Source organism: Drosophila mojavensis, unplaced genomic scaffold (genome assembly GCF_018153725.1).
Source record: "Drosophila mojavensis isolate 15081-1352.22 unplaced genomic scaffold, ASM1815372v1 contig_19, whole genome shotgun sequence".
Lineage (NCBI taxonomy): Eukaryota > Metazoa > Arthropoda > Insecta > Diptera > Drosophilidae > Drosophila > Drosophila mojavensis.
The window spans coordinates 2,100,243-2,121,748 of record NW_025318726.1 but is presented as its reverse complement, the minus strand read 5'-3'; the positions used below and the strand labels follow the sequence as shown (position 1 = coordinate 2,121,748).

The window sequence follows — 21,506 nt, the reverse complement described above, 5'->3', positions numbered from 1 at the left end:
ATTCAAACAGTCAACTAGAGTTTGTTTTACTATTTGAATACTAAAATGTAAATATGTATGTATATATATTCTTATTATAGAATTTTGTCGAGTACTATTAACATTATATATACATACATATATTATAAATTGATAAGTTCAACTAGGGTTTTGTTAGTATTTGACTACTAAAATATAAATATGTAAATATGTAAGATAAGAATTATGGACTCAATAGTGAACAATAATATTTATAAATTTATGTTATCGATATATTCTGTTCCTAGTCAAGCAGCTTTGTTCAGGCTGTCAATAAAAACTTTTACATTGTCGTAAATATTCATTGTACTAACATAAGCAGTATAAATATCTTTCCATTCTGGAAGTGTCTCTGAGCAATATAAGCAATTTCCCATTCCGGAAGCGTCTCAGAGAATATGGCAAAGCGGACTAATCTATTTTTCTTGTGGACTACATTGTTTATAGTATCTGTTTGTTTGGCAACCATTGTAGTATTCTCCGGATTTAATCACTCAATGGGTAAATTCAGATCAATGTTGGTGTCCCTACTCATTGTGCTTTTGGGTCACTTTCTATTCGGAGATCCCACCAGATTTCTAATACTTGCTAGCTTAGACGCTTTTTGGAGTCCAGAGAACCTGAAGTATGCAACAGTTGCTGAAGTTGGCCATCAAAAACAGTTAGATTATTTGAACTTGCGATTGAACAGTTTACGGGCCCATCTCTCAATACCGGAAAAGCATCGTAATGAAAAGCTGAACTCGCAGTACAGGGAGATAGTAAATGATTTATGGCTGTTTGGAAAGTATTTCCTGTTTATAATGTGTCTACTACTGTTCTTATCCGATGAGACTACGTATTACACTCGAAATCACATTAAGCGCCTTTTCACACACAATTATTCCAATTATTATGGCTTGAATGATGTGGCCGAATTGACAGGTGCCTATGATTTCATAAAATCTTCGCTTATTGATGGCTTTGCTATTAAACGAGATGAATTTCAGAATTCATGGATTCATAGCGAGCAGACTGCTTTGCTTGGAGTCGTTCGACTACGTCAATTGCGTGTGATTGATATGGAGCATGATAGAGTGAGTGACCCTCCTTTTTCAGAGAAATCGTATTTGCCTGGATGGAAATTACCATATCGGCGCTTTCCTTACGATGAAGTCTATTGGCGCATCTATGAACCGTGGGTATTCAAAAATCTGAATTTAAAACTAAACTTGCTAGTAGTGCAACAACATACAGGATATCTTCGCTCATATCCCAAGTTAAGTGGTTACATGTCGCTACTTGCGCGCAGTCAACAAAATAGTCACGTGATCGTAAGATTCCTACGCAAAAATAAGTGGCTCACTTACAATACATCGGTTCTATTTATGGAATTCGCATTGTATAGCGTTGATGCAAAATTATTAACTGTGTGCACACTGCATATAGAGCATACATCCTTTGGCACCATGATTTCTCATGTGAACGTAAATGCAATAAGCTCATTTGAAAAAGTTGACCATCTTACACACCTGACAATACTTTTTCTAATTCTGTATATCATAACGTTTGTAGACTTCGTTAAGGGGCTTGCGATCAAATTGTGGTTTGAACCGGCGCAAATTCGTTCATTTTGGAACAAAGTGGATGTTGCAATATTTGTGCTTAACATCCTCATATTAATAATGACTTTCATACGTGAGTCAAAAGTCACGAACATTTTTGACCATCTTGCAAATGACAGCAAAATGGAATTCATACAAGTATTAGAAGCAACTCACGTGCACTCGTTCACCGCAATACTTATTGGATTTCTCTTGTGTTTGATTACTCTTCGATTATGGAAGGCTCTCGAATTCTCCAATGTGTTCCAGATCTTCACACAAACCCTGTATTTGTCTTGGCGAGCGGTGGCATCTGTTGCTGTGGTCATTATCGTATTACTGTTGGGTTTTGCGATTGCGGTATCTACGTTTAATGGCAACAACAGCTTCAACTTCTCTCAATTTCGCCAGAGTATCATCACATGCACATGCTTCACCTTCGGATATACCAATGGTGTTAGTCCGGAAGAACTGTTTCATGGCGGCCAGTTCATTGGCGCTATATTTTTTTCGATCTTGGTATTCGTTATTTCGGTGATTTTGGTAAATATGTTCGTATCAATAATTAACGACTTTGTTTGCACTGCAAAACATCAAAGGGATATGATATCTGGTCGTCGCATCAACATATTTCAATTCATTTATGCCGAAATGAGAGTTTATGTTCTAAAGATAAAGCAATTGCCAAAGTTTCGTACACGTTATCGTCGGAATAATCGAACTGTTTCTGAAAACATAATGAGATCACTACAATCGATCAGAAATAAAAGGAAGAAATGGGAGGTTACCATTGCCAAGGCCTTTGTTGCAAAAAATACAATAAGTCCCCTTGATAATATTGTGGAGCATGCAGAAAGTAAATACAATCAGGAAAGAATCTATACAATTGGCGCTATATTGAATACTCAAATCGATATACTTCAAAATCTTTCGAATCATCATAAGCGTACACGTAGACAAAGTGAATGAAAAAATATAAAAAGGTTTGTTTTGTAATAAATTTAACAAGCATTTCATCTCGAATCATTTCAGAATATTTCATTTTTTATTTCATCTCACTGCTCAATGTCAAGTTATTTCATAATTAATTTCTCATTGTTGAAGAAATTATCACACAAAAGTAAATGTAAAGCAAAGTACATATGATAGAATGGACGAGTCGATGGTTAAGGGTGTATCCCAGTCGAGTATAGCCGCTAAGAACATGAATGTCCTTACTCCTCCAAACTTCAAACGGGAAGGACTAAAAAAGGCGGTTTATCACTCACAGTTAAATTATTAAAATAAGGAAATGCGGGAAAGAATCCTTAAATATAATATTATTATTGATTAAAATATTTGTGTATTGTACGTATGCCACTTGGCCACTTTTATTAATACATATTTATATATAATATTATTAGGAATTTAAATAAATAAAAATTGAAATGCATAAGTGCGCATTTTGTATGGAATAATAAATTTTTTTACATTTGTTTTTATTTATTTTTTTCTAAAATTTAATTTTTCTAAGCTTCCAATATTGTAAATTCTAATATTTGGCTTATACGTTGTTAACTATTTAATAGCATTTCCAAATTGTTGCTTAATGTTCCATTGCAATTAAACTTACTTTTCATTTTTGTCAAGTTAATAATAATTTAGAATTTCATGCACAGTAGAGCGAGAACTTTTTATATATTCCTTAAAGTTAGTTTTAAATTTGTATTTTTATTTGTATCATTTAACTCGCACCACCCTAAAATTACATATAAATATATATTTATAGGAAACGGAAAAAATTTATATTTTATATTTATAATCAATTCAAATTGTTAAGAATCTTATATTTCGAATATTAAAACCAAATAACAAAGTCACAGACCCCAAAGTTTATTTACTGTGACTTTGGCATTTTAGTAATATTTGATATAAATATTCAAAATAATATATTTAATCAGAAATCTATTTTTTTTTTCTATATTTTCTTTTTATTTGCGCAGAACAATTAACTTACTCGTTTACATTTTATATGTTATATTTTTAAGGAAGTACTTTAGATTACATTGCGTCTGTGATTTGCAAAAATATTCAAGTTCTGTTGAGATGGATGCCATTTCTACTATATAATATATAATTATTGGTGATTAGAAATGTTATACTTTAAACCATATAATATTATTATTTTAGATTAATATATATATTTCTTTAGGTTGTTCTTAGGTTAGCATCTGCTTTGAGTGCAATTTTTAGTTTCTAAATGTCTATAGTCTAACAATTTTTCCTCTTAATTTGTTTTTTTTTTTTCTAATTTCCAATCAGATATTTCAGCTTATTTGGAAGCTCAGCTATCAATCGAAAATAACACGAGGCCGAGCAGAACAATAGTAAGAGTTATATATTAACTATGATGTTCACTCTACGAAGCTTTATTCATTAAAATCTTTATAAATTGGTATATCCTAAAAATCTTGATTTGGGAAGACAGTTAAAGTTAACTTAAGGTTGCTTCAATCATTTAGTAACTCAAAAATAGTAAAGTAAATATTGAAAGAAAGTTTTAAATAATATTTAGTAAAGATTTGTTTCTTAGGTCCCATTTACAAAATTTGTTTTTGGAAACAATAATAGCGAAACGTAATTTTTGTTAGACACATGCATAAACCTAGGTCGAAAGTTACAGTTGGAATTGAAAGTTTTCTTATGCTTAAAACTATTAAATTGGAAATAAATGATCTTGAATTCAATACTAAAATTCCGAAAAAGTCATCTAAAATAACCACATGATAATTGGCAGAGAGACCAAGAATATAGAGGCTTTCATCAGGCCACTCGAATTACAACCGTCTTCTTTGCAGCAATATGTTTGGGTTTCCCAAATTTCTGTAAGCAAATCGTAGTTGATAATTAATATTAATTTTTAAAATGATAAGGATACGTAGCTATTAAAACTGTATGGTAATAGTAATCTTATTGTTGCATATAACTAGATAGCTCTGTATTATTTTTAAAGGTCTCCCAAAAGCAATTCCAATTTTCGTTCCAAAGGGAAACAGTTCTTTATGAATTTAGGTAGCCATCGATATTTTTGCTACTTGAGTTGAGAAATTATATATATTGGACGGATACTGCAATTTACGAATACTCTTGTATTCCTGGTATCTGATCGCTACATTCTCAATAGTTATTTGCTAAATCCATTGAAAAATACATAATATTTCCCCTTAGAGCGTATGTGTGAGGTAGTAAAAATATTTATCCGGCACATCGACTCTGCTTATCCATTTAATACGTGATGTATTTACTCTATTTGGCCAATTTTTAATGCGATCATAAAAGTTGATAGTTTTAAAAACCCCATTTATGGCATTTAAAAGTTCTTAGTCGTTAAAGAACGTAATTTCATTGCAAGCTGTAAAATTGTCTCATGGCAAAAATATGTCAGTTGATAGTCTCTGAAAGCGATGTAGGCTGATATTTATCGGTTATGTCAGGCGTGATATGTATTTACAATATAACTTGGCATCTATGAATAAAAATAACCCACCTTTCTCGACGCACTCAGTAGCACAATCTCGTACAGTCGACAGTTCGCTGACATATTTCTGAAAAAAGCAAATAAAGAAAGTGACATTTAAATGGACGCGAAAAGCTGCAATTATTTAATGTGTAAATAATTTACATTTATAAACTAGTCAGCCTTTATTTGCCAATCGGTTTGTTTGCCGAGCTTGGGGATATTGATTAACTAGATATATAATTTTCATTGGGAATATAATTGAACGAGAAGGCTGGCCCAATCGGGAGTGCTCGACTAGGGGGATACTTTGAGCTCTGAGTACTCATACACACACACACCCACACACACAATATATTCAAATCTCTTAAATCGATACCATTCATTAGCAGCAAATGTTCAGAAATTGTTGGCATATTTGTCGTATAACAGATTTGATTGCCTTAATTCTGTTGCAGAAAATGTTGCTCTTATGGAAAATGTGAAAATAACAATACGAAAATGGATGACATGCGCTGACCTCGACCCCGTTGTGTTGAGCACTCTAAAACAACGAACAGCATAACAAAAGTTTTGCTTATTTGTGTGTCGACCGCTTTTTAATTTACAGCCATCAAATAAATGAAAATTATATGCGAATCTCTGATAATTATATGTATAAACAAATGCAGACAAACACATAACTGTGTAGTATGTAATCCCATATAGAGAGAGTGATAGAGAGAAGGAGGGAAACTAGCTGGCTTTTATATACATATTATATGTCAGTGCGGTTAGTGCAATTAATTTCACACTTAATTTGCCATGCACCAGCAATTTCAATAGAGACAAACCCATTAATTCTTAATGCTATTAATTTATTACTGTATAATATTGTTTCAACGGAAATTCAAACAAATTCATTTGGTTTGCAATTATGGTTATGGTTGATCTGAAATATTCTATTTTAACTAATCTAATCCATTAATCATATAAACACTTATATTTATTTGTCTAGAATTCCCGACCATAAGATACCCAGATCGACCTGTAAATCCTGCTTTGTGCTTTTTTTAATATTCAGGATTTATAGAAATCATAAGTCATAGTCATATTTTATTTAAAATAATATGTGCCAAAAAATTTCGTGAAACTATCTAAAATCTGATTTTTGCTACAAACTTGAACTTTAGAAATTATACTCGCATTAGTAGCCCAAGCTCAAAACAAGTACGAAGGCTCCAGTCGAGACTGCTCGACTAGGAGATACCCTGAACCCTCTAAGCTCATATTCTAATCATTCTGCACTTCTTTTATGCACACATACATACACATGCATCCACACGCACGCACAAGCCTGCGCTCTGCTAACTGCGCAGTAAGCAGCGACTGCGATTGGGCTGCGCTGCAATGTGGGCAATATTATGAGAATTTATTTGTTGAATAATTTCTTTTGTAGACATACGATCTTAATGAAACTTTTAGAGGGTAATCATATGGTGAATATATGTGTACATTCCAAAGCACAAGTCTCTAGTACTTGAAATGCGTTTCCAATTTGGGAGAGAAGGGGGCGTGGTATCCAAAATCTGTAAATCACAAAATCTTTGTATCGATTAACTTTATATAAAACGCAAATTTGAAGACTTCAGGTCTAAAAGTGTTCAAATTAGGCTTAAAAACAAAGTCAATTTTTCGATTATTCTCGATAAAAAAGTTATCGGATGATTTATCGAAAAAATAAAGCAAACTCGTACTGCGTATGGTACACACGAGTATGCATGCTCTCTAGCTCTTATAACTTCTGAGATCGACGCACTCATACGGACGGACGGACAGACGGACAGGGCTATATCGACTCAGCTTGTCGCGCTGATCAAGAATACATATACTTTGTGGGGTCTGCCACGCCTCCTTCTGCCCGTTACATACTTTTTCACAAAACCATTATACCCTGATTTCCCATTTTCAATGGGTTCAGGGTATAAAAATATGGCGGATATATTAACACCTATGTAGGGCATACAAAAACGTAAAAAATGCGCTCCAGGCGAGACATGTTAATTTGAAAGGGCAGTCGGTAAGGGTGGACTTACTTGAAATTGAGCCAAAATCTAGATTTAATATTTGCTTTTTACTCCAAGACTTATGTTGTAATAAAGAAATATATGTATGTAAATATGCCAACTACAATTCCAATATGTAAGTATTTCATTCAGGACACAAACACATAACCGAAGGCCATATATCGCCTGTAGTGCCAATTCTTAAGCTGATTTAGATGTAATTGCTAGATTGTGATAGGTAAACAAATAAAAAATTCATTTTACGAATCAGAGCTGAGCCCATGGCAAGAAAGCGCTCCCATGCAGTTAAACACATTGAGCTCTGCTGTGCTCTACACGTGTTCACACGAATACTATGAGAGAGAGATAGAGAGAGAAAGATAGATAGAGAGAGTGAGACGGAGCCGCCCTTCTGACGGCTTATGCAGCACTTAACCCGCTTAATCGATTGCGTCGAGGTAGCGGGGAGGGATGGACCTGATACGTCAGGGCTTGCAACTGGCCGCATCGAAAACGCAAAGCCCTCTGCAATGGTCTTTTGGTCCTTTGGTCCTTCTGTCTGCTGGGTGGCACTTAACAACTTTCCGTGTGCTAATGCCATGTGCTCCTTGAGCTTTATGATATCTGCAGCTGGCAGTCAAGCGAGAACATGCCAAGTGTGTTCCTATGTATGTTGCTAATGTGTATAGACATTGTGTGGCTTATTATGTTACGTCACTAATGCGTTTGTCTTGCTGCCAGCTGATAAATGGTCCCATTGCGTTTGTCAATTATTCAGTTTACGGGTATAATTGTACGCCTATCCTCATTCCATTTGTCTGCATTAAATAGGAAAACACTGTTAGGCTGGTGATTTGTCAAATTTAACACAGTATGTGAAATAGCAAATGAGCTGAAATTAGGTAGGTTCCCTAACACAACTATACAACATCATATTGTATAGGAGTCTATTAGGTTCTTCAGACGGAGTCATGAGTTACTTTAATAATACATATTTTCTAAATTATAGAGACTGAAAGTTATTTATATAAATCTCAAAAAGAAAATAGAGCGTAACCGCATATACTGAGTATATACGTAGTATGAATTTATCATTTTTTTGCAATAACTTATCCCAATTTCATATTTTCGTTAAATATGGATAATTTATTTATTTTTATACTCATTCACGAAAGTGAATTAGTATATTGGTTTTGTGCAATGTCCGTCATGCCGTCCGTCCGTCCGTCTATCCGTCTGTCCGTATGAACGCAATCTATTTCGCCGCTATTAAAGCTAGAGATTTATAAAGTGTTAAAATTTTCCCGATCCGCCCACTAGGGGCGTGGCAAATCAGAAAATGCATTTTCCAATACGCCAGAAATCAGAAAGCTAGAAAGCTGAAATTTGGAATGTAGATCCGCGTCGACCACCCTAGATCACGAGCTATGACGAATATATCTCCGCCCATTGGGGGCGTGGCAAATCGTCTAAAAATTATAAGTCTACGCCCATTAGAGGCGTGGCCCATCGGACCTGAAGATATAGTGATATTTTAAATTTAAATAAAATTTATGCCAGAGACCTCAAATTTTGTGTATATACTCGGGTTGATCACCCAGGACCAAAAAGTTTTGTCGGATATATGTATGTCCGCCCACAATGGCGTGGCAAGCCGCAAAAGTTGATATAATAGCTAGAAGTTTAAAATTTAGATAGTTAAGTTACCAGTAATCTCCTCTATCGAGGACCCAAAAATAATTTTTAAGCCTCTTTAGGGGCGTGGCATATCGAAAAATACCCTGTAATTTCACATTTTTGAGGGTAAGCATTCAAACTTTGCAGTTAGGGTACCGTTATCACGTTCTAAGAACTGACCAAAAAGTGGAGTGTCTACGCCCAGTAGACGCCAGGGCGTGGCAAATCGGAAAAAACTGTATTTTCTACAGTATTAGAGCGAAACTTAACTACATGTGAATGAGTATTCCACAGTCGGTAGCGCCCGACTGCAACGTTCTTACTTGTTTATTTTTTATTTTGACTATAACTCTAATACTACTAAAATTTAAATTTCTATTTCTATTTTCATTTCCTCTATTCTCTCTTAACATCCTTTCTCTTTCTCCCTTAATGGATGGATATCCCTCGCGATCACTCTTTCGAGAACTACTATTAAAATTTTGAACCTCATCTAGTTTAAAGAGCTCAACAACAGCCAAAAATATTCAAAACAGCTCAATAGTTCCATGTACCTCAATTTAATCTAACGCGAAAGTTTCTGAGCTAAACTGCGTTTATATGTTGTTATTTATTATATATGCTCATACTATAATATTTCGATTTGCACTTTGGCATACAAATGTTAAGATGTGATTTAAAAATGTTTTCCTATTTATTTGTTAGATTTGAGCATTTATGCCACTATATTAACAAATTTCACATTCATAACGTGTCTCTGGCTATCCAAAGTTTCAATAGCCTTTAGTTCACACTTCAGTTTCCACATTCAGTGCACACGGAAGGCAGTCAACTCTAAGAAAGGTGCGCTGCAAAGGATATTTGTCAGGTTTCTCTGGCTGCTGCCCATTATCAAATGCAATTTCATCAATGCACCCAAAAACTCAACTTGAAAGTATGCCTGAAATTTGATTTTCTTTGTGTGTCTGTATGTGTGTGTGCACTATATTGTGCACTTTCCATATAGTCGACGCTTTCAAGCAGAACTCGGTTGACGAGCAGTTGTCAAGTCTGCCAGCCGACAGCTTCCATTCGGCCCATACACTACAAGTTCATACATATAATATTTTGCAAGTGCAATTTGTTGTAACACGCCCACACAAACAAATAACATCAATATACTTATGTATATATGGAATAAAAGTGCGCTACTCACTCGTCCTCTCTCCCTGTCTCTCGCTCTCTCTCTCTCTCTCCTCTGTCTCTCTCACTCATTCACTTAGTCACTCCATACTTTGGGATGCTGCAAGGCAGCAGAGGTAATATGATTACCAAAAAATGCCAAAAGCCGAGCAGCCTTTGGCCATGCCGTAGACGTAATGCAATAAACTGATTTTTGTTACCAGCTGCAACGATTGTCCGCACTTATCTAGCACCCAAGCAGCAGCCGCCAGCCGCCAGCAATCGAGAATGGATAGAATTATTTCAATTTGCATCGGGCACCACTAGTTTAATGAAGTGGCAAAATATACTCAAAAACAAGACAAAATCATATATTTAATAGAAGACAGCTTGGAAGCTTTATAACTCTCTTGCAAATTATATAAAGAAGACACTAATAAAATTTTTACTACTAAGACTGTCGAGTAACTAGTTGATATGTCATATTACTGTGACGAGGAATCTATTCTTATATGAACCCATCATAGTTATTCTTCTACTCTATAAGAAATCCATTATTAGAATGACATATTGTTCCTACTTATTGTTTAATCTCATTCAAATTAATGGAACAAATAGAACACCAAACTTTTATCTTTAACAAAGGGAAGACGTATCAAAAAAATAAAATGCGCATAGAATGACCACAAGTTATCTGTACATTACTCATACTAAAAAAAAATAAAGAAAAAAAAAATCTCTCTTTAAACTAACTTAATACTGTTCCAACAATTGAATCAATTTATATATATTTTTTATCTTTTACATCCAATTTATTATATATATTATTATAAAGATATAGTATGACTAAATGACTCACTTCAGCTAAGTGAGACTTATGGGTAGATTCAAGTAAATGGTATAGTTACACAGTAAGACACTTTGAATGATATCGAGAAACTGGAAAAAGGTTTTGATATTTAGATACAAAGTTGATATAGGTGAGAAATAGAGCTGTTTAAAATATAACAAAATATTCAGTATTATCTCTACACGGTCAGCCATGCAGTCAAACGAAGATATGAATCGATTTGGCTTTGAATAATAATTTAGAATAAATATATATATCGTACGCTTGTTACATAGCTTCAAACAAAAAGTGCTCCCATTTTTAACTGGCTTTAAAGCAGGCATAGATATTTAGTATTAAATAATATACAAATATTATTAAATATGGATCTTAAATTTGTCCTTTGGAGCCTTCTCATATGCAATGTTCACTCGATTTCGAACTCAACGGATCGTTGCTCTCCGGAGTACTGCAACTTCGCCGGTGAATGTACACTAGTAAACAGGAAACCAAATTGCACCTGCTATGACGAGGCCTTTCAAGGCAAATATTGTGAAAAAGTCAAGGATCTGTGCGCAACGTCCAAAAATACATGCACGGGCACACAGATTTGTGTGCCCTATGTGGGTCAAATAGTTTGCGTTTGTCGGCCTGAAATTAGATCACAGGATTGCGATCTCGCCAAGCCTCTGTGCAGCTACAATGTGCAGGTGAACTATGGAGTGGAGGAGCCAATTGTTCTGAGCTTTGCATATCACAGCCCCGAGCCCTTGCGAATAATAGTATCTTCAGAAAACAATTTAATTGCCCGCTCACGATCACCTATGAAAGGTCAATATACGCGCAACCTGACCGCCACTCTACATGAATTGGGTATAAGACGACATATCAAGCCACCGTACGACGATGCTTTCTATTACGTATTTAAAACAAAGCACACCATTCCGGGCGCCAATCTATTGAATGTGACTATCGAGTCGAAAAGCAGAAATAAGATGGACTATAGTATGATATCCCTATCGCTACCCGTACATGTAAGGACAAATTTCTGCATACCTCGCGTTGTGTTCCAACACTGCATGGATCCACATAATCCCAGGAAAGTTGATTCCGAACAATTTTGCAACTTGCAAGCAATCATGGAGGATCGGTGCTTGCATTCCAAACCCATTCTGCAGGTCCAGTGGGCAGTTTACAAGTACGAGGAACACAGTAAGAAACTCACCCTTTTATATAGCAACTGAAACTTAAGTATTCTTATAACAGCTGACACCTATATGCTAAAGGAAGATGATCAGTTGTTGTTTAAGATACCGCACTATTTCTTGTGGAGACCATCTCTTCTGCGTTCCTATCCCGATCTCTTAGTTGAGGTGCAGCTTTCAGTCAAGGAGCAGGGCGGGCCCTGGGTATTCACCAAAGTAAGCGACCTCATCAACAATCAAACATATTTTTGATTGATATTCATTTGTAGTGTTATCTAAATGTGACGGCGCGGAATGTGGTTGCTAAAATAGCCGGCGGTGATTATAGAGAAGTCAGTACCAGTAGCCCATGGCTGACGCTTGATGGCTCTAGCAGTATTGAGCCCGGACAGAATATAAACCATACTCAGGAGCTAACATATACCTGGAGCGTGGAATTCCATGGGGAAGATGAAGAGGTATATCTATCCAAAGATAGTCCCGGTAAGTACGCATATGAAAGAGATCTCGCGAACGACTCACTAATGCACTTATAGAACCAAATTTAACAATTTCGATGTCAGTTCTGAAAACTAAAATAAGTACAATTACCTTGCAAGTTACAAACAAATTTGTAAAAGTGCGCACCGCCAAAGCTAAACAGGTTATTGTATTAATCGACAATAGAGAACCATTCCATTTAGAAATAGAATGTCTCAGGAATTGCAAAGGCAATTTTGTTGCTGCCGATCAAGTGATACACTTGCGTTCTGTATGCACCACTTGCCTGCCACCTATTTCGAACACCTGGTATCTGAGTGCTCTGACTCATCCGGTGCACAATAAAAGACACTTGATAATGCGCGTAGACAATGATATGCTTGTCGGCGACAAACTAACTGTTGAAGTGATAGTCAAGGATAACGGTGGCAACGTCGGGAATACAGGCATGAGACTCAAAAGGTCGTACCCACCACGAGGCGGCATATGCAAAATTGAGCCAAAAGTCGGCAAGGAATGCACCACCAAGTTCCATATATCTTGCCTAAATTTTACTACACAGATTGAAGAGCCGCTCCTGTATACCTTTAAAATGGGCAACTTGTATGTCGAAAGAACCAATTCGCCAGAAACGTTTCTTTACCTAAATAGGGAAGGTACACTGACTGCTCACATATGTAGCTACCATTTCGGTTGCACAGTTGTCGATTTACCCGTTGTGATTGACGACTCAAACTCCAATAATGTGCCCGACTTGAATGTAATGTTGGCGGAGGGACGTAGGCAGCAGGCGTTCTGCTTCATGCAACTGGTTTCCCATAAACCAGAAAATATGATCCATTTCGTGGATGCAGATATCAGCTGGGGAGATAAGGATTCGGCTACAATCTTGGAAATGGTGAACACTCTTGAGATTGCGGAAAATTGCATTTCAGCTTTGAAGTCATTAAAGAACCCTGAAGTTCGAGTTGTTTCTCATACTATGCGCAAAGTGGCATATATTTTTGATTTTGTTAGCACGGATACCGAAGCACTCGATTTGACTGAGGCCATTTGGTTTGATATGGTCAAGAGTTTAACCCACATGATTACATTTTGCATGATCCCTGATTTGGAAATCTTGAAACTAAATTCGTTTCTCTTGGTGCCTAATACTAAGGATAAAGAAGTCTATATCGATTGGATGGACTTTAATCACCATGTTGCCATGCGAATGAATCACATTGTTTCAATTGTAAAGGGGATCTTTATATTGTGGCGTAATATTGGACAGCACTTGGCTCAATTCATTCAACCGGGAGAAACTTTAAATTATATCCTAAATGATGTTAGCTTCAAAGCCGAAATGTTTGATAAATTTACGCCGATCCAATTTATATCAAACGGCACAAATTGTTATATAAAATCACCTTTGAAAACAACTGCATTCCTCCGCAAGCTGCTTAACACTAATAGTCTACTAATTTATAGTTGGTGCCTCAAGTCCGATGTATTGTGGTGGGTGCCAGGGATAAGTCCACCGAATTCCGCCTCTATGGCCATCAATATTTTTGGCCGTAATATGCATACCAACGACTTAACAGCATTGCCAAATGATTTCGCTTCGTATAGTATAGGCTTGAGACGCCATTTGAACACCACAAATTATTATTACCAGGACTCGAATGAGGTTCTTTACCATGCGATAATTTATTCAGTAAAACTACAGAGTAAGGCGAATCTGGTAGTCCAACTTTGGCAAACTTCAGTAGATTTTCGGGTACTAATTACAATGCATGTTAAACCGGTGCTGCGCAACATTTACGATAAAAGTTACTACGTGCCAAAAGGCTCTCTCAAGAAGACAATTATTTTGAATAATCTTTGCCCGCAGGAGAATACAGCCTACATTGCGATATATAGGGCTGAGCCCAATGCTTTAGAGCCAGCTAACTTCACAGTGCGCATTCGTTCACAGCAGTGCAACGTATTCGATTTGTCCAAAGATAACCCGACTTGGCAGAAATTTGATTGCAGTCTCAAGACCATAACACGGAATCGTAGCTTCTCGCAGTGCCATGTGCACTATCTATCCGTCTTTTCCGCCACGGCGTATAAGGTCGAGCCATTTGAGATCCAACAAATTGCCAATGAGATATTCGTTCCCCCCGTTTGCAGCCTTGCCGTGATATTTTTCTGTTCAATGATTTTAGGAGTTGTGGCCCTATTGTTGTTGGCCACTCTACGAGCACGCTACAGGAGAAAGAATTTAATTCGAGTCATGAAATCCAGACAAGATGAGGTAGACCCAAGTGCAGAGAATGTCATTGTGCATTTGCGGACGGGCGGTGGCCTATTAAGCTTTACAACAGCGAATGTTACACTCGAATTTGTATCTGACCTAGGACGCTACAAAGTTGTTATATATCAGAATCCTGTAAATCCGCATTTGGGATTAGGCACTTCGCGTATGATAAGGCTGAGTGACAGAAAGGTCCAATTGCCCTGTCGATTGACAATTAGTCACGATCTCTCCGGTAGATATCCGTCGTGGTACTGTCGATCCATTCAAGTGGATGATTTGCGGAACGATCTAAGCTACACATTCCCGTTACATTGCTGGATACGACATGATCAAAAGGTAATAGTCTCATGCTATCCGATGGAAAAGAAAAAGATTATTCATAAATTGCATAAGATAAAGCCAATCGAAGGATTTTTGCTATTCCTACGAAGATTTCGATTTTATAGTCGACTTCATTTTACGGACTGGTTCATTCTGCAACCCATTTTCGGACCCTGGCGCTACACCGATGCCTCTCTCAACGCATACCAACGCACCTGTATATTCATATGCAAAGTGATTATTACGATCACCGTCGTATTCTGTTTTTACAGGAACAGTACTATTTACAACAGATACAAATTCCATAAATACTTTAAATTATTAGATATAAATGATATTTTAGCACTTTTCATCGGCAGTTACATGTTGGTGATATTTTTAAATTTCTGCCTGGACCATTTATCACTACCCTAGAATTATTCAAGAATTCAGCTGTGGGGCACATACCAATTTTTCTACGGATCCTTAATTATTAAAGTTTATATATTTCACTACACTGCTATAATTGGAGCTCTTTGATAAACGAAAGATTTTTTTCTGCAAATTTGATTATTAGATGGCCTCCAACTGTTAGTATTTTAATGACCTATCAAAACTATTCTCTGGTATCTTATCTAAATAAATAAATTGCAATTTAAAATTTAAAATGCACATATTTTGAAAAAGTTAAAAGCTCGGCTAATCTCTTGATTTGTACGACTCGGATTGTAGTATTCCATAAACTTGGCTCAAATATTTTAGGTCGGTGGTACCCATTGGTATATAGGAAATGTTTTCAGCTTAAAGTTTATTACGTGTACATCCTGGTGGAGCTTTAGCTGCCAGCTTGGACAATACGTATTTTTGGGGCAGCTGCAGCCGATGCCGTAAAAGAGCCACGTAAACGAAAATTCCGCGCCATAAATCACGTGTAAACATTTCAAGGTTTTGCTTTTCCTTTTGCCTGCCTTTGCTCGATGGCGAAACCCGAGCTCGGAAAAAATACAGCCCAGCAAAAAAATGCTGCTGAAATGTGCTGCGAAATGGTTGCGTAACCGACAGGCTTAGACAACAAAACCTAAAGGCGGCTGCAGCCTCGGAAAAGTGAAGTCACAAAAACAAAAACCCACGACACAAATCAGCAGCTCTAAATTGGACGTCAACATGGCTTTGATTGCCTCCTATATGCGCGTATGTGTATCTCAGTGAGTGAATGAGTATGTGTGTGTGTGTGGATAATAACATCAGTGCTTGATGGCCACTTAAAGGAAACGAGGTGAGAGCAAATCCGAAAGCAAACTGACCAACACAGATACCCAGTTGCCAGATATCTACTGGCAATTCGAACAAGCATCCCAGCCGAGCGATATGTTAGCTCTTATGCACATACATACATACACACTCAAATGAATCAGCAGTCGGCTACTGTTGGCTTAAAGCGCAGATTTCGACAATATACCAGCTTGTCATTCACAAGCATGTGTAAAATGCCGTCGTGTGGTCGAAGGTGACAACTGACAGCCGCCATCCGGTTGCCTCCAGGCCCCACATGGCCAGGCCAAGCCAAGCTGGCCAGTACCTGTCACAGATCTCGATTTGAAGACTTAAAGTGTTTTGCCTGGCACCCAGCAAATGGCATTTGCAATGCCTGCAACCTACATTTGCCTGTCATGCAAAGAGCAACGAAAATGAGACTCTGTATGCCTCGGCAGTGGGCCTGTTGTAGCCGTTGAGTGTTAAATCGTTTTGCTGTTCTGCTCTTTTTACATGCCCTGTACGCTGCACCAGTGAGAAGTGTATAAAGCCGAGTCCCAGCGACTGTAATAAACAGAGAAAGGCATCTACATACACGCGGCCTTATAGATAGTGTGTGAGACTAGGTGCATTCATACCGAGGTTGAATGAAATACGCATATTTGAAATCATTTTTTTTAAGTTTACATTTTTCATATATTTCTTTGCGCTCACATATGGTTTCATACATCATCTGGCTTCATTCATAGGCAGCTCTGGCTCTTAAATAAAAACAAATTGATTTTTAAATAGGAATGTATGCTAAGGAGACAATTTTCCGATAGCTAAAGACAGCCGAATCACGCTGAGGGTTAACGCATATTATTAATGCATGACTCGGCAATTGAGGTGTCAAAAGCTCATTAACTGGGTTCGGAACATGATTTTTATTTGGATCAAATTAAAGAATATGTGGAAGTAATTAAAGATTCACTTTAGTCCGATGAGAATCAACTTTTACCCAGACGGGACTCGAATCGCAATGTAGGGAGTTGTATTTTTGTCGCTCGAATGTTGCCTTCTACCTGTAGTACAACATTCATTTGATTTGCATGTATTGAATCCAAGAGCTCAAAATAAAATTGGAAAGTAAAAAATATTTTACGTCTGAAATATTCTCCTACCTTGCTTTGATTTATAATTTATTTAATCTAAAGGTTTCGTAATTATTTATCGCTAATCGGGTATGTATCGATTAATTTCACATTTATGAAAAATCACCAGGGACCTAAGAAAGGTGAAAGTATTTTTGCTTGGACTCATAATATAAATATAAATATTCATAGTAGAGGATACTTTCAAGTCAAGCACTGCCCGACTAGGGCTTTTCCACTTGTTCAGCATACATTTTTCATTTTTTATGGCAAAAGGCATTGGGATGCGAGTTGTTTCGCATTTCACGATTTTATGCACTGTCGCCCCACCGCTGGATGTGGGGAGGTGGATGTGGAAAATCTTTTGAGCGCGTTTCGGCCGTTTAATCAATTTAGTTGCGCTCATTTTCACCATTTCGCGCTCCGACAAAGTTAAAGGGTAGCAGCTGCTGCACACAAAGACAAAAGAGGCTTCAAGTAAATGTATGCAGATGTGCACATGAAACATGCAGCTGGAAGGCAGTTTAAACGGTAAAACCCCATTCAGTATATGAGTATAAATGTAAGTACAGTTTAGTTTTGCGTATGCTATATTTAAATTAATAGAAAATTCCAATGGATAAACTACAGCTGTTGTGAATCAAGAGCTCGCCCAACTATAAAAGATCTGATTGAGCTTAATTATTAAGTTCAATGAAGCTCAAATGTATCGCTTACCGAATTCTCTAAAGTTGCCCTGAGATATATGAAAAACAATCCGCGAAAACGTGGTCAAAGCATGTGAGAGAAAAAAGACAGAGAATTTTCTCCAAGGCTTTAAGTATGTTACTTAACGAAACGCTCTTCTTAAATGGCTGTTACTATAGCTCAACTGAAACTCAATATAAAGACTGCTATTTACCTCTGCTTTCAAATGCAGAATCACGTGGATTGTGGGTTATATACAAATTTTAAATAGTTAAGGCTGCGAACTTTCGTTGCATAAATTTATATACATTATTTCTCTTTGTGTTAACCTGACGTAACAGCTCCGTGTTGCATGAAGAATGCCGAAATATCTATTCAGCATACAAGCTGTGGCCATGTAGCAGGCTTGCAAAGCAGGAGACGGTCAGGCGGGCAGGCAGGAGAGCAGGCGGTCTGGCTCTGCTCTGCTTTGTTTGAATAAGGCCTTTTGACAGCTTGGCTGTTATTATTTTGGTTTAACAATATACATATGCATATACATATATCTTGAAAGAGATGAAACTATCCTACAACATATATATATGTATTATACACAAGCAAATACCAAATGTCAGCTTGTAAATTTATAAAATGTAAACTAATTCTAGCCTAGAGATAGACATATATATAAATTCTAATTAAGATATTAATAAGTACCAAAGCATCTCGCCTTTGCATTCCACAAACAATCTGCATATTTCCATTCTATATGAGTCTGCTTTAAAGTTATGCAAAATTTAAAGTTTGAATAACTAAAATCGAATATTATTGCATAAACCGTTTCGTCTCTGGAGACGTCATCAGTTTCTAATTTGAATGATTGATTGCAGAACACAAACAATTTATTCTATTGCTCTGACCTTTCTGACACCTTGATGATTAATAGACAATTTGCACCTGAAAAACCATGGCAAATATCATATAGATAAGTAAATATTATGAAAGTATTCTTTTTTCATTATTAAATGCCTGACTAATCCCGACTTATAGAAAACAAGCAATTAGACAACAATTCCGAGTGGCTAATGGCTAATTATCTGGAAAACAAAGGCAACTCCAACCTGCGGGAAAGATTAGCTTTTACTTAAATTAAAACGCAGTTCCTAAGAAACGGAATCGCCAGTGTAAGCTAAGCCTCTGAAGTAACTGTTCCATAAAAGTTCATCCATAAAATTGCTCATTAAGGGTGGCACAAAAAAACAATCGTAATAGTTTTTGTGCGACAGAATGGCGCTGTTACAGCACTTCTGTTAGAATATTTAATTTGGCTTCGGATTAGCTCCCTCTGCACTTTAGTCAGCATTAGGCGAATATACTTTGAGACATAAAAACAACAAAAAATATACGTATATATATTATCTCCCAAGTTTTTGTGACATGCGACGGCTTTGGCTTATTAGTTTGACAGACTCGAGCCCTTTGGGCCAGCATGCTGCTATTTTTTTTTTTTTTTTTTTTTTTTTTTTTTTCTTTCGCTATGCTGGAAGCATCATTTTTCATTAAGTATTCGCAGCGTATTGCAGAACTTCGTTATGTAGACATATAATATATATTTTATTGGCAATTGTTTTACTCTACGTATGTGTGTGTGTGTGTGTGGGTGTGTTATATAAATTCCTAGCTATAAATAACACTCCTTTTTAGCAGGCAGAAAAAAAGTGGCCTTGCTCAATGAGCTGACAAAGTGGCTTTGGGTTGCCATAACTTAATCGCAGAAGTAGCCACGTTTCTGACTGAAAAAAAAAACCTTCATCAACAGCAGTTCGTCAGCAAATTCAGCATTCAGTTTGGGTGCGCCATGAAATGATATAAAAAGGAGAGAAAATTTGCATAACAAACTGCGCTGTCTGCGTGGCTGTGCGTCTCTGTGGCTATCCTGTGGCTGTTTGCGATTTCGAGAGCTAATCCAACCAGTGTCCGACCCATTTTCTGCTGGTGCAACCTAAGCCCCATGTGTCAGCTTCAATGTTGGCGAAAATAATTAAAAATTTAAATTCTGTAGCCGCAAATATGTCGACATTTCCGAAAGCCACATTCCCCTCTGTGAAATGTAATAAAACCCTGGAGATGAATAGAATCGAGAACATTCGACAAAGTTGAGCCAATCTCAGTTGGCTTTGCGTTAACTTTAAATACTTCAAATCAATAAACGAAACATTAGTCACTCACATATTCATCAACAACAAGCAAACATATTCTATATTTACAATAACATAAACAATGGAATTCGGTATTTGGACTCCCACATCTCTATCGGACATCGAAGAGGAGGACATGGAGTATATTGTAGAGAAAATACTGGACCGTCGCATACACTTGGGGGAATTGGAATATTTTGTAAAGTGGCAAAATTTTCCAGATGAGGATAATACCTGGGAGCTATCAAAATTTTTAGACTGCCACTCATTGATAGCTCAATTTGAGTCTCAACGGGCCAAGAAGAACCTCAAGCGTCAAGCTGAGATCAAGATAAATGAGATTTACGTCGACAAAGCAAAAAAACTCAAGATTGAGCCATCTTTAATAATGGACAATGCTTTCGATTATGGCCACATAGCTGAAAAAATACTGTATGCCATAAATAGCAATGGGAAAATATCATTGTTGATTCAATTCAAGGACCTCGATCAACCGGAACTTATTGCGTCCGACATGGCATACAGCCATATACCAATGATGGTAATCAAGTTCTATGAGGAGCATCTTAAGCTCCTGCACGCCTTTTCCACCATTTGAATAGAAACTTTTATGTTCGCGTCTTATTGTATTGAATTCGTATTTAAATTATAATTGTATAAAGAACGGAAAAAAATTATTTAGATTCTAGAAAAACGTACAAAAATAAATATAATTTTATAAAAAATATATTCAATTTTAGGTAGTTTATTTTCAATTTCAACAAATCACGTCACTTGTATTGAAATTATTTAGAGTTGAGCTGGATAAAACGCCTTACAAACTAACTCTACATATGTTCAGAAAAAAACAAATACATCCTAGCGTTAAGCTAGGCGTATCTAAATAAATGACATCTTTGATATCCTAAAACAATGCGATAGATCAATGAGGCAGCTAGCTAAATAAGAACCAGGAGCATTGGGCTGCATCTCGGGGGCATAGAGGGTGACTGTAAAATACCTCGTAAAATTAGATCATTGCCCTACTAGATAGCAGTTCAATGTTTTGATAAACCCCGCAACTACTCTAAGGGTCCACTGGACAGGGTATATGCCTAAGAATATAGCAAATACCCTATATACTAAAGTAGTAAAGTAGTAAAGTACTCATACTCCTCTAAAGATATGTTTCCTGTGA

The 21,506-nt window shown here is 36.6% G+C and overlaps 4 protein-coding genes across 5 annotated transcripts in view; 3 read left to right on the top strand and 1 right to left on the bottom strand.

Annotated features, from left to right (window-relative positions):
* Window positions 1-257: 257 nt before the first annotated feature.
* Window positions 258-3,036, top strand: LOC116804583 (polycystin-2-like). 2 transcript variants are annotated; one of them, XM_044007642.1, is made up of 2 exons: window positions 258-2,584; window positions 2,675-3,036. In XM_044007642.1, exon 1 carries the CDS (start codon window positions 417-419, stop codon window positions 2,568-2,570), a length of 2,154 nt encoding a protein of 717 aa, XP_043863577.1. In that variant the 5' UTR covers window positions 258-416; the 3' UTR covers window positions 2,571-2,584; window positions 2,675-3,036. The 2 variants fall into 2 exon arrangements, with proteins under 2 accessions (XP_043863577.1, XP_032588754.1); XM_032732863.2 differs by having other exon boundaries at window positions 2,634-3,036.
* The window catches only part of LOC6572380, a 28,980-nt gene continuing 10,418 nt past the window's right edge, over window positions 2,945-21,506 (bottom strand). The window contains exons 3-4 of the mRNA XM_015166358.3: window positions 5,128-5,185; window positions 2,945-4,463 (exon numbers count right to left, since the gene is read on the bottom strand). Of these exons, the coding sequence (XP_015021844.1) occupies window positions 4,351-4,463; window positions 5,128-5,185 (171 nt within the window). The 3' untranslated portion in view covers window positions 2,945-4,350. The remainder of the gene's footprint in view (window positions 4,464-5,127; window positions 5,186-21,506) is intronic.
* Window positions 11,083-15,739, top strand: LOC122756869. The gene is made up of 4 exons (XM_044007641.1): window positions 11,083-12,021; window positions 12,076-12,230; window positions 12,284-12,497; window positions 12,551-15,739. Exons 1-4 carry the CDS (start codon window positions 11,193-11,195, stop codon window positions 15,511-15,513), a joined length of 4,161 nt encoding a protein of 1,386 aa, XP_043863576.1. The 5' UTR covers window positions 11,083-11,192; the 3' UTR covers window positions 15,514-15,739.
* LOC6572382 (heterochromatin protein 1) lies at window positions 20,300-21,039 on the top strand. The gene has a single exon (XM_001998455.4). The coding sequence runs from the start codon at window positions 20,412-20,414 to the stop codon at window positions 20,925-20,927; it is 516 nt and encodes a 171-aa protein (XP_001998491.1). The 5' UTR covers window positions 20,300-20,411; the 3' UTR covers window positions 20,928-21,039.